The sequence below is a fragment of the Ambystoma mexicanum genome, chromosome 8 (genome assembly GCF_040938575.1).
Source record: "Ambystoma mexicanum isolate Mex_15411 chromosome 8, UKY_AmexF1_1, whole genome shotgun sequence".
Classification (NCBI taxonomy): Eukaryota; Metazoa; Chordata; class Amphibia; order Caudata; family Ambystomatidae; genus Ambystoma; species Ambystoma mexicanum.
In genome coordinates this window covers 781,510,008-781,523,348 of record NC_090929.1, presented here as the reverse complement: position 1 = coordinate 781,523,348, position 13,341 = coordinate 781,510,008, and the positions used below count along the sequence as shown (strand labels likewise).

The following is a 13,341-nucleotide window of genomic DNA, read 5'->3' as shown; positions in this document are numbered from 1 at the left end:
CCTCTAGCTTATGTGAAGAAACTGCACATGGAGTAATTGAATTATCCTAAGCAACAAAACAGGGAAAGAAAGAACGCTGAAGAGTACATGCTCGAAATGTCGAACATGCAGTATTTGTAACATTTAGCAAAGCGGTATTGTATCCCCTGTTTAGTAACCCACAGTAGATAATGTATTGATCTACAATATTGGCACAAACCTGATATATATATTTTTTTTTTTTTATTTTTATAGATAAATTAGCCCCTGAAGAAGTTCCACAGATTAAGTCGAAAGCCAAAAGGGAACAAAACATGTTGGGCTGGCTGTTTTTTTTTTTTTTTTTTTGTAATGGTGTCCTATGAAGATGTTTTACACATGCAATTGATGTCGAATAATTTGCACGTTTGAACTTTGAGTATTAATGGGTATGAAAAAGAGCCAACTAATTAATGTCAGCACTTCTGAATAGGGGTGTCACGGTATTAGTTTTATGACAGTACAATAACCTTCTTGCCAAATGACGGTATATCATGGTCATCGCGGTATAGCAGGTGGAGTTAACTAATCTTAACAAATATTTTCTAAAAGGTCATAAATTGTCAGATTTATCATCACAAACAAAACCATGCACCCAGGGCCAGAATTGGGCTTTTCAACATACTTTCCACTGAAATGCCACCCCTTGCTTGCACCAAACACAAACGCACGTGTGGAGAGGAGGGGGAGATGGGGCCCTGCTGCGACTGGCAAAGCAAACTGAATAGCTTTTCTTAAGTGGTCATTTAGGCTTTTAGCTCCCCCACTGGCTACTGGTGAAGATGAACATGTTGCCATATTGATAATCTGCATGCCACAGATCAATGGAGTCTGATGGTAGTATACGCTTGTGCGCATACACACACACACGCACTCTCTTTACGTTACAGCCTTTAGTTTACTTCTGGGCCAAAAGGTGTTCAGTAATCACAGACATGTTACCCTTTGGTATGGCAGCAGGGAATACACACAGAGATGATTAAATTTCGCAGTGTGACTTATTATATGTAAATTTAATGATAGAACCAGGGAAATCCGCCATTGTCATACGTTTAGAAAACATTATCCATTATAAATATATAAAACCCAAAGCCGCCAACCCAAAGTCCCGGGAGGATAGCTCAGCGGCAACGTGCGTGCCTTGGAAGCAAGAAGACACAAAGCAACACAGGTTCGATCCCTGGGTCCGCGCTTAGAAACCTCTGGGTGTTTAAGCACGTTATAAATATGCAACGAAGACAAAAACAATTACGCAACAAAATAAACAAAACCAATTTCTTTAACAGCGCCTCGATGCCCTGGGGCTGTGTGAGCGCTTTAAAAAAAAAAATGTAAATTAAAAAAAAAGTAAACCCCTTTCCTTCTTGGCACTGTATTTATTCTTCCTATTGCTAACATGTTGATTTTGTGTCAGGCACGTGTGGTTTATGGAATGGCATTAAAAACTGCTCAAACAGAAACTACTTGGCAGACGGCACATCCAACAGTGCAAGACCAAGACTGCGCAGAGCTTGCTTACTGCAGCCTTTCCAAATCAGATTGAAAAGCACACTTAACGGTATGAACGATATACCAGTATAAACAATGTGACGGTTATTATTGTTCAATTAAGTGGTTCACGGTATCTTTAATGGTGTACCGTAATACCGTTACAACCCTACTTCTGAATAATCTGTAGAATAGGGTGTTTGAACACATGTTTAGCCAAGTTAGAAACTATGCAATAAGTAGAGTGATATCCTTGATACATAATATTTTTTGATACTTTCATTAAGTGAATAAAAGATTGAAATACTAACTACAGTAGTTGATTCCTGGTCTCATGGTTTGTGTTTTTAAGTGTTGATAGATGTATACACATGCAAACCCATAGCTCCTTTGATATCATGTGTCTCATAACCATAAAAAGAATGTGTACTGGCGGAATGTAAATCTATTATGACCATATGTGTATTTATTTAGGACTAAATTGTGGTGGTTTTGTCCCCACCACGCTATTTCTTTATTTTGTAGGTCCAACAACACCAAGGTTTGCCCAGCCGTAGTCATTCATAGCACTCATTATGACATGGTGCCTAGCCTGACCACTGAACTAATTCACATGGTCTTTCAGTTTTATCCGCATCACTATCTATTACACTTGCTGTCTTTATGTGGCAAGCTCGGCAGCGCCTTTTAATTATAGACAAAGTGGTCTAAACTGTACAGTTTCCTCAAATTTGTGTATTTCAACATGGTGCTCAGCATATACGCGCGCTGATCTTCTACATCGGACGTTCCTAGTTGGTTTTTCTCCACTTACCCCATGTATGCTTGAAATACATGCACTTCGGACATGGCAACTCCTCACTAGCTGCTTTCAGCAACTATGGTGTCTTGGGACAGTAACAACAGCGGTCTGGGAGAACTTAAAAATCATATAACCATTTATATATGCTACACACAATGTTTGTAACGTATTGCATCAATCTTCCCTTTTTCACATGGTTTTCCTGCATTTCATGCCAAGTCTCTCGAAGAAAGTTGAGATGATTTAAACTTAAATGTCAATTTTTTTGTTACACTTACATATTATCTTGTGTAGGTACCAAAGAGTGAGTACTTCTATACTGACTACATTGAATGTACTTTAGTCCAACCTAGGTTCCATTTCTTTACTCCTTTAATGAGGCAAGTGGAAGTACTGTGTATAGCTTTCACTTATATATTGTATTCTTACATGCATGCATTTTTACCTGCAGCACATATTATCCAATAACCTTTTTTCTCCCCATTCTTCCACTTTTTTTAACCTCCAGCTATCCCTCACTCGCAGGTTCTCCATTATACACCCACAGAAAATGTCTGGACCTGATAAAGATCCCGCAATCGGGGGATTGAAACATGCCTCGCTTCATATTTGCCATTTGAGAAATTGTCAAAATGAATTGTGTATAAAAACACATAATCTGACCATTTCAGAACAATCATTATGTGCTGAGAACTCGGCTTTGTTTCTGTTGGTGTATTTGTGTAAACATTGGTGTAGTTGGACAACACAAATCGAATGCTTGTTGGTGACACAATGTTTTATTTATTTTTTGATTTTGAGTCTTATCGGTTTGCTTGAAGATTTGTAGAACCACTTTATATACAGTCTTACACAACATCAACTGCATTGTAAGCATGTTTTTATACAAGGTTTCTTTTAGTCATATTTTATCAAGTTTGGTCTATAACAGACCTCCCTCCATTGGCCAATAGATTAGTAACACAAAAGCATGTTTCTTTAACATTTATCATGAGGCAGGTCATTAAAATTCAATCCAGATAGGTTTGTGCCTTTCCATCCATTTCTTTTTTTGTTTATTTCTCCCATAAGTGCTATTTATATACCTTGTAGTAGTTACCTCACACATTTTTTTAAATCCATTTATAAACCATGTGGGATCTCGATTTATCTGAAAGGTTCTGATTACAGTTGTCTTCTTGCCTAATGTATTGTATTTCATGCGTTTTCACACTGAGCCTTGCAGGAATCTGTGTCCTGATTTTGGAACAAAGTGAATAAAGTTCAGAAAATGTAGTTTGGATCAGCATTTCTCTTGTTTAGATGATTAATCTGTTAAATTTATGTTGCAGGTGAGATTCTTAAACTTTTAAATCGCTTTTATAAAAGGAAAGAAATGCAAAAACTTGGAGCGGAAAATGGTTTAGATGGTAAGAGTCCCTCCCGTCCTTCCTCCTAAGAGTTGTCAAATGTGCTTCTTTGATCACCCCTTGCCTTTCCTTTATGATTACTTACATATGTACTCATTTTTCTATGGATGGTATCCGTCCACTTTAAACTTAAAATGTATATGCTTTGTTTGATCTGTCTTCCATAATTAAACATATTGTTACTTTTGTGGCTTGGGAGGGCCAATGCTTTTTCAATTTTTTTTAATGACTTTTCTTTACTGTATTCTTCCGATAATATTTAACATCACATATACATTCGCCACCACTTTTTACATCGGGTCTCTTCCTTGACAATCACCAGAGGAAACGAGCAATACGACAAGCAATAATGCACCCAAAGTTTGGTACACTTTCTCCTGGCCCCTTTGGTGACAACTCTTCCCACTCAACTCTTAACCCGAACCTTCCCTACCTTATCCCCCTGGTTCCTCCCCACCCTCTACACAATCTCTCTAAAAGCAAACTAGTTTATCACCAACTCCGAATCTTATGCCATTCCCATCTACTCTGTCCTGTTATGTTCCCTTCCATTCTTAATGCTTTCCTTGAAATGTTAATCTATCCTGTTCCTGTAAAAGTACTGTAATAGATTCCATATGAAAAATAGTTAGCTTTTGCTACCCATTTACTGTATGTGGTCATTCTGGGTCTTTTCCAATATATTGTTAGACATGCTCTCGCTAAAAGTAGTAAATGCTTAGGCATGTGTGGGAGGGTTTCTAGGAACTCCCCTCCCAGCCCCTCCTCCCCCCGTCTTCCATACAAAATGTTATGTTATTGGTCATTTGTATAGCGCTTTTCACCATTGTTATGATCGCAACGCGCTGCGGTTTGAACGCCCTATGGGAACGTAGTCCAGGTCAGTGGAAAAATAGGGTGGTAATAAGTTCCTGTGTGCACTCGGTATGTGTGTAGCTATGCTGAATGTTTGTGGTGAGTAGCTGCATTCTAAATCTAGGAGTGGTGTGGAGGTTGTGCGAGACCAGTAGTATGTGTGCAGCTAAACTGAATTGTCTTGGGTAGCTGCATTCTAGCAGAGGTGATGTTTGTATATGAGATTGTGTGCAGCTAGGCACCAACATCGATGATGATCTGGTGTAGGGGGACTATCTATCCCTTATACCTCTCCTATCCATCCCATGACCTCTTTCCAATATGTCTGGACCGTGGGTGCATTCCCACCACATATGCCAAATGTCCGTCTTTCACCACAGCCCCTCCAGCAATCTGGTTGCATTCCTGTGTACATTTTAGGGGGCGCAAGCTGCCATCTAGTTAATAACCTTGTGCTGCGCATGTTATGGAATTTGCCTACTACATACCAGATTTGACTTGCAGCCTTGTGCTGTATGCTTAACTCAACTTGTCTGTAACCTACCCGACGGACCTTATCCAATGTAACTAGTGCCTAGGTGCTCCTGGGTTTTGTGCGCTGCTATGAATGCAAAATAATAAAATAAATACAAATAAAATAACCTATAGTTCTGTAGCTTATACTGCATAGATGTAGAAGCTTTCCAGGCCCCTCCACATATGCGCCTCCATCTTTCTTCACCAAACATTGTGCCCATATCTCTCTTCCCCAATTGTCCTTTCTTTTGTGTTTCCTGTTGCCATTAGGGACACATACATATTGGATATCAACCCTTTAGATGATGGATGTGTTTCCAACACCTGTTCAAATGTACATGGGACTATCCAAGAAACCTCCCCATTTAGAGTCCGACATCACTCCTTTCAACTGCATGTACATAAAAGGAGATATGGGATCAATTCTCAACAATGTCTGTATCAGTGTATCTAGGAATGTTCTGTCATCCCACAATAGGCCCGCCCTCACCAGGCATCTCTCATACCATAACTGAAATCGTAATGGATCCCTATTCTGATCCTGAATCTGAGGTGCCCATATGCAGCTCATGGCGAGGGCTAAGTCGTTACTCTTTTCATGTCACCCAACCTTTTCCAAATCGCTCATAATGTCTTCAGAACTTGGTGTGTTCGGATTCTCCTTGGAACCTTAGCACCCACAACCATTCCCCTACTGTGAATGATGGCATTTCCAGTTGCTATTAAGAGTGCCACTCAATATTATATTGACCAGTGAAGTACTTTTAAATAATGTATTTCAATCAATAAACTTTATTCAGATAACAATATCCATAAAAGTACAATACATAAATATAAAACAGTGAAATAAAATCCATACCTTAAAACGATAAAATTCAGCCCACCCTTTCAAATTGAACATAAAAACACCCTTACTTTACCATTCTGCTTAAGGGGGAGATGTACTTTAGATTCTTGGCAAAAAGGCCTATTTTTCCTTCATAATCTTCTGATGCATTTTTAATGCCCCGTTTACAAAGATCGACAGGGCCCAGGCTGTCAGAGGAGCTTCCGCTTTCCCAAAAGGAACGCAGGCCCAGAAAGACAAAGTTCAAACTACGGTTTATTACAGCCAAAACCAACAGGGATCAGAACAAGGAACAAAAGCTACTGGAACGACTCTGTGATCTCTGGCTTGCAGACCAGTTTTTAGGCAAATCCACGCCACGTTGATGTCATAACCTGGGCCCCTCTCCAGCAACTCTATTGAGCACATGGATTGGACGCTGAGTGGTAGTCCACCTATGGCTGACCCTATATCTGTTAGTTTATTGGTTCTCCCATGTCAGATGGCTTGGCCTAGAGCATCCCTGAAAAATGCTACTTCTACAATGTTGCAGTATGGGGGGTGTCTTGCCATTGGTTCTTACCCATTGCTACCCACCCCTCGAGTCCTGAACTGTGATTGGCTAGAGATGTCTCAACCCCCCACCCCCCAGGCCTGGGACCCAAATCGGTTCTCAACTCAGAGTGTACCTTTTCAAGGTAATAAGAACTATGTGTCTGCATTGTAACGTGTGTGCACCACCAAAGACTGAGAGGGCTCGTTCTCATCATGCAACACTCGGCTTTTTCTGTAACAACTTTGTTGCAAGCCATTGTCTGGCTGCGTGAGACTGCTCTACTTTCCCAGCTGCTAGTTTCGGTTCGTCATAGGCTCGGCCAGTCACGTGTCCAGAGACCATGTTTTGGAGCTCTGCAGCTTTGGATTAGTCTGAACTATGAGAATTTAATCTCATTTCTTGCATCCGGTGCTTTTGTAGTTCAGGGAATGCAATGTCACTCGGATCTTGGTGGCCTTGGCAGCAGGCCTTGTCCCACACATTCTATCCTCTATGCAGCCTGAATTTGCTCTGCTCATCTCCAGCCGAGGGTCTGCAGCCTTTTATAATTTCCTACGCAACAACATGACTTATACATTGTATCCATAGGCTAGTTGTTTAGGACTGTCGGGTCCCTCAGGTGTTCCTGCAGTTCCACAGGGTTATTTGTATATAAGCAAGCTTTTGCACAGGATCTCTTGCTTCTTGCGGTTTCTGCGTTGCTGCAGTCAAGCTAATGGCAAAATAATAAATGTGACGACTGTATGTATATGTCTCTGTCCTCTAACTTATAGAACTGTACGCATTTGTGTTCTTTGTGTATTCGGGTGTGTGATTGTGTCACAATCTGCGGATGGCACGTGTGCTTCATGTCTAACTCTGCTATGTCATGGTGTCTCTAACAACATTGTGTATGGCTTCTTGGTGCTTTAGTCGAGATGGTCAATGGCAGTATCCTTAATTACATCCCGGGACTCCTCATCCACTTTGGGCAACGTTTGCTCTGCTCCTGGGCTGTAGGGTTGGCTGTGTGGGTACCTATCCACGTACTTGTCTATTAGGGGAGCAGTGGCAATCTGTCCGAAATGGTACTATCAATCATGGTTCCTTTTGTTCTTCCGAGCCGTGTGTTTGGTGGGACGGGGAGCAGGGGTGTGGTTCGACCCTCCCTCTTCAGTCCCCCCGAAGGTCGACTTGTTGACCACATCTCGAAAGAACCACTCATCTTCTCGGAATCGCCATATCTTCGAGGAGTAACAAAGATGTCCATAATAGTTTGTGTGGTCATCGAAAGACCAGTACGTGTAACAGCACTCTCCTTCGTACTTCCTTGGGTCACGAGGGTTGTCCAGCTTTGTTTCTGTTGGAAACAAGTCACACATTGCAATTCTCTCTCTTATTCTGTCTTTCTCCCACAGTGTCATCCATTGCTCCTCCTATGTTCACATCCATTAGGATCTGCATTCCCATTGCTTCTTTTGCTGTTTTCTTGCACCTTCCACTGCATATCTTCACTCCATATATTGATGCTACTCCCAGCACTAGTGTACCAGCTTTCACCTTCAGTCCATCAGACAGCCATGATGGCATCCACGGCCATAGATATGCTAGCCAGCTCTTGTCCTTTCCCATTCCATGTGCTTCATCCTCCATCTTCGCATGCATCCGTGCCAAATGTGCAACTGCATCTGAGAGAGTTCTGTCATCGTTAGCAGGTCTGAACGTGCAACATGCACTCCCTATTTTTGCGCAAACCTTATTGCTCTGAGCTCTTCCTTTATGGCGTTGAATCCATTTACTGTCGAATTTATTGGTACCATCAACTCCCAATGAGTGATTTGTAACCCCTTGGCATTCGTATTTTTCTGTATCCCTGGTAACAGCGATGCGAAGAACATTTGTGTTCTGCTATACAACCTGTGCTCGGCTGGTACTTCGTCCAGTGCTGCTTCTGATTTGCCTGAGAAGTAATTCCCCCCCCCCCTTCTTTTTACTCTGCTCAATCCTGTTTGCTTGTCAGCCGTCTCCCTTTGGACAGATGGTGCTATCTCAAATGACCTTCCATTTGTTGTTTTCCATCTTTGGAAAGTCATCAATATTCACATCTTTCTTGGGTACCACCAATGAAGGCATGTTGATGTGTACTAGGGAGTGTACCCCTCCCCAATCAGGTGGCAGTTTTTCATATGCTTTAGGCCCGCATGCCCAATAGTGATCCACCAGCACTGCCGTTTCTGCTCCCATTGCTGGGATTTTTATTTATTTATAGAATGTTATATGCCCAAACTCGGAGGTCTCACGCTGTAGGTTACATGGTGATCTTGTCTGGTTACAAAGTTAGTTACAAATTGTAATTCATTGCAAGCATTAATTACGATACAGTTGATATATTTAAGAAACACACACAGTGCCAAATGGGCAAAGAGATTGCGTGAATTCAGGTGGCATAGAGGTTCACTGTTGGTTTTCGAATTTGTTTAGGAGCCAAGTTTTTATAAGTATCTTGAAGATCTGGTGACAGGGCTCATTTCTGATGTGCATGGGGAGGGAGTTCCATATCTTGAGTGCAGCTACTGGGAAGCTGGCACCCCCTGCCCTCGAACTCTTAAATCTTGGGGCATATAGGTGTATGCTGGAGTTTGATATGAGGGATCTGAAGTTTTTTGGTTGACATTATTGAGGTATGTGGGGTCATCATTGGTAATGCATTTCTGTGTGAAGATAAGGGTCTTAAATAGTATTCTCGCCTGGATGGGTAACCAATGTGGTCATGTCTTTTTCATCCGAAGACTGCCCATAGGGCTTTGTTTTGCAACAGTTGCAATTTAGCTAAATTGGTACTTGTGGTTCCTAGTAAGAGGATGTTGCAATAATAGTTTCAATAGTATGAGGGCTCGAGCTATGGTTAGGCAGTTTTGAGTGGTAAGGAATTGGCGGCTGAGGAGGTATTGGTACACTGCCGGGACTCCCTGGTGTGGAGAAGCTGTAACGCAGACCAGCCAGAGCTCCAGCAAAGTTTGCGGTAATGTCCCTGGCCTTGGGCACCCTTCTCCTATGTGGGTCTTTAGCAGGGCTTGTGGGTAATACATTCTGGGGAGATTTGCGCAAGTCAGATCTCTGTGGATTCCCACGGGGTTTCCTTTTGGGAAATGCATGTGGTTCCCTGTTTTCCTTCCTAGCTTCGACACCCTAGGGCCAAATCTGTAGGTTGCCCACCTACCTGGGCACAAAGGGGAAAGCCTACAACACGGCTAACTCCAAGTCTTTCGGCACAGCATAATTTCAGGAATTCTGCGCATAAGCACACCCTACAGATTTGGGCCTAGGGTGTCCAAGCCACCAAGGAAAACGGGGAACACCATGCATTTCCGAAAAGAGGACACCCGTGGGAATCCAGAGGTCTGCCTCGCGCAAACTGCCCCAGTTTTTATTAGCCACAATCCCTGACAAAGTGTGATATTTGGTGGGGAAAAACACAATATTCACTTTGTTGGGGGTTCTGGGTAATGTATTCTAGGCTGATTTATGCAAGTCAGACCTCTGCAGATTCCCACGGGTGTCCTCTTTTCGGAAATGCATGGGGTTCCCTGTTTTCTTTGGTGGCTTGGACAGCCTAGGCCCATATTTGTATGGTTTGCCCTTCTGAAAAAATCATGAAATTTAGCTGTCGGAAAAGACTTGGGGTTAGCTGTGTTTTAGGCTTTCCCCTTGGCGCCCGGGTAGGTGCACCCACACATGTGAGGTACCGTTTTCATCGGGACACGTGTGGGAACGTGGGAAGGTATGACATTTGTTGTTTGTGTGGTTTTCATAACGTTTCGACCCATTTGCTGGTGCCCTTTGTCACACTACCCTTTCATTTCCCAAATGTGCCCTACATTTAGTCTACATTTAGTCGCTGCTTTAGGCACCATACACTTTTGTAACCTGCGCAAGTCACCTACCCTTGTAAAGATCTGCCTGTGCTCTTTCAAAAATGTATGCTTGCCGTTCCTCACCACATTGGTTTTCCTGATTTACACTCAACTTGTTCTTGAAAGCCAGGAAAGTGGGGAATTCAGCACAGCAAACCATTTGTTCCCAGCTCTTACACGGAAAAAAACACTGGCTTCTTTGTACATCATTTTATTGGCAATTTTTGGAAAACCCCCAATTTTTCCCCCTTTTTGGTTACTTTCTCTCCCCCCTACAGCAACCTAAGATTCCTTACGACCGCCTGCATTTGGGGAAAAAAAGGGGCCAAATTTGACCAAGATATCTCATGTAACAAAGTTACAAGGCATTGAATGGCGACATACCGAAATCACCAAAAAAGGTGTTTGGCACTGGGGGGAAAATCAATGGCACTTAATGGGTTAATGAAGGTTGTGATGATGGGTGCTAAGGTCTGGGCACAGAGTTTGACTAGGTGGTCAGGGAAGCTATCACTTTTGCAATTGGTAGGTTTCAGCTTGGCAATGGTGTTCATGATCTGGTCTTGTGAGACAGCAGTGAATTTGAATGGGTGGGCTGTTTTTTGGGCGCAAGTGTCTGGCGCAAGGGGAGGCATAGCTTTTCCGGCCAGTAATTTTCTTTTAGTCAGTATTTTTTCTTGTAGTGCGAGTATTTCGGAGGCTAGTGCATTCTGAATAGTGTTACACCAGGCTTTGCTTGAGTTGGTAGGAATGGTGGAAGGGGTGGGGCTGCCAGTTCTCTAAGGAAAGCGAATAATTCTTGGGTGTTGGATGAGGCGTTATTTATGCAAGTTTTTCAATGAGTTAGCTTTGTGGGCTATGGTCGCTGATTTGTAGGTTTTGTTGGCTATTGAAAGGGAATTTGAATTCGCAGTGGTTGGGGTCTTTTTATAGAAGTACTCCAATGCTGTTTCCTACCGGGCCGCAACACCACCGCCAATCTGCGCAGGCTCCAGCACGTTTTGGCTCAAACCAATCTGAAAAGTGGCTCCTACGCTCTACTTTCATTGGATGCCATCAAGGTGTTTGAGTGGCTCCTGGCAGTGCTCTGGGAATTTGGCTTCGGAGAAAAATTTATCAGATGGGTCAGGGTCTTGTACACCAGACCAAAGGCAAGAGTGAAATCTGGACGGCTTATCTCTGCAGCATGGGATATACAAAGGGGCACTCGGCAGGGTTGCCCACTCTCCCCCATGCTTTACATACTTGGGCTGGAGCCCATTGCCATCTATTTCAGGAAGCAATTTTTCGATGATGGCATTTGACTGGATGGAACAGACCATATAATATCCTTATATGCGGACGATGTCCTCCTCTACATAAGGGACCCCCACCTGAATGTCCCGACCATGATGGACGTCCTTAACAACCTTGCCAAAGTATCAGGCATACAATTTTAGCAGAAGCAAATCCTGCCTCTTCCCCCTGGGTGGCCTCAGGAACAAACACTTGGACGACCTGCCATCACTGGAGGTGACCTGGCACCCCACCACATTCCGCTATTTAGGAGTCAACATTTACCACACGCCGGAACTCATGCACGAGAATGACACAGCGGCTGCATTGCCTCCTCTACGCAAGTCAATAGGGTTTTGGTCGCGACTTCCCCTTTCCATGATGGGAAGGGCTTCCATCATCAAAATGATTGTACTCCCCAGATTTCTCTATGGGTTCCAAAACGTGTTTTATTATATTAAGGCCTCCTTTTTCTGACTGATTGAGATGCTGCTTAAAGACTTTTTATGGGGGAAAGGCAGACACAAATTAGCATTATCCACATTACTCCTCCCATACCACCAGGGCGGCATCCAGCTCCCCGATCTTGAGAGGTACTATTTGGCAGCCCAGCTTAGTTTTGTAACCAAATGGTTGGCCGACCATGTCACTCCAGAAACGGACTTGCTGCAACACTCGATCGCCCCAATCCGGCTGAACGAACTCATTTGGGCTCCCCGGCACCTTGCGGGTAAGTCCCCCTTTTAAGCCACCCTAGGAAGGAAGATATGGCACAGAACAAAGTCGCTCCTCCACCTGCAGAACGCATATACCCCAGATATTCCACTCCTTTACGACTTGTGTCAAAACACGGTTGATCTGGCAACTATTAGATACTGGGAACGGCTGGGAGTATACACCTGGGGGGACTTTTAGAACGAGGGCTCCTTTCGAGACTTCTCCTCCTTGCAATTGGAAGATGGTATTCCCGTTGGCCAATTCCTTTGGTACCTAAAGATTCGGAAAACTAGCACGTACCAAGTGGGTACATTTGGCCTGATGAGCCCGAGACTAACCCCTTTGTGACACTCCTATACAACTTGGGTGAGGGGCAGAAACCAGTGTCTCAAATATATCGTCACTGTTAGGAAAGATTTCGTAATTGTAGGTAATTTTCCTTCCATGTGGCAACCCCTAAACTGTTTGCTGTTGTTTTTCACCTTGTTCTTGACTTTGCCAAAGAAGTGCAGCCTTCTGCCGCACTCCTCTGGGCTTTCGCTCCTTTCTTACGGGGAAACTGACATGCACTTAAAACAGTCAGTACCGGGAAACGCTGTTTTCCGTAGTTTCTTTTATCATGTTGCGGCTTTCGTGCAACATGACACAAGAGGGCACTGTAAGCTAAGTTACAGCTCTCTTGGGTCTCTAGCCTTCTACAGGCCCTAGATACTCGTTTAGGATTGTAACTGATCGGTGCAAGTGATTCACGGACGGGAATGGTGGCAGCGATCGTTTCTTGTGTTTTGAGCTCCTTTTGGCGTTCTAAGCGCGTTTCTCGCGCTTAACCCAAAATGGTGGCCTGGCTCCCAAAATGGCCAGACCAGAGGCTCCTTTGTCCTGTCTGCTGACCGTCTTGCTCCCTTCACCTTCCCCAGGTCGAGCCGACCCGGGGCCTTCCTTATTTGGGCATGTACTTTCCCGCGAAACACGGATGCTTTCGCGGG

At 43.5% G+C, this 13,341-nt stretch overlaps 1 protein-coding gene across 2 annotated transcripts in view; it reads left to right on the top strand.

The window, feature by feature from the left end:
• Positions 1–13,341, top strand: part of SUPV3L1 (Suv3 like RNA helicase) — a 1,718,675-nt gene that overhangs the window by 121,663 nt on the left and 1,583,671 nt on the right. For both annotated transcript variants that reach the window (XM_069610607.1, XM_069610608.1), the window contains exon 2: positions 3,640–3,717. In XM_069610607.1, coding sequence (XP_069466708.1) covers positions 3,640–3,717 — 78 coding nt within the window. The remainder of the gene's footprint in view (positions 1–3,639; positions 3,718–13,341) is intronic.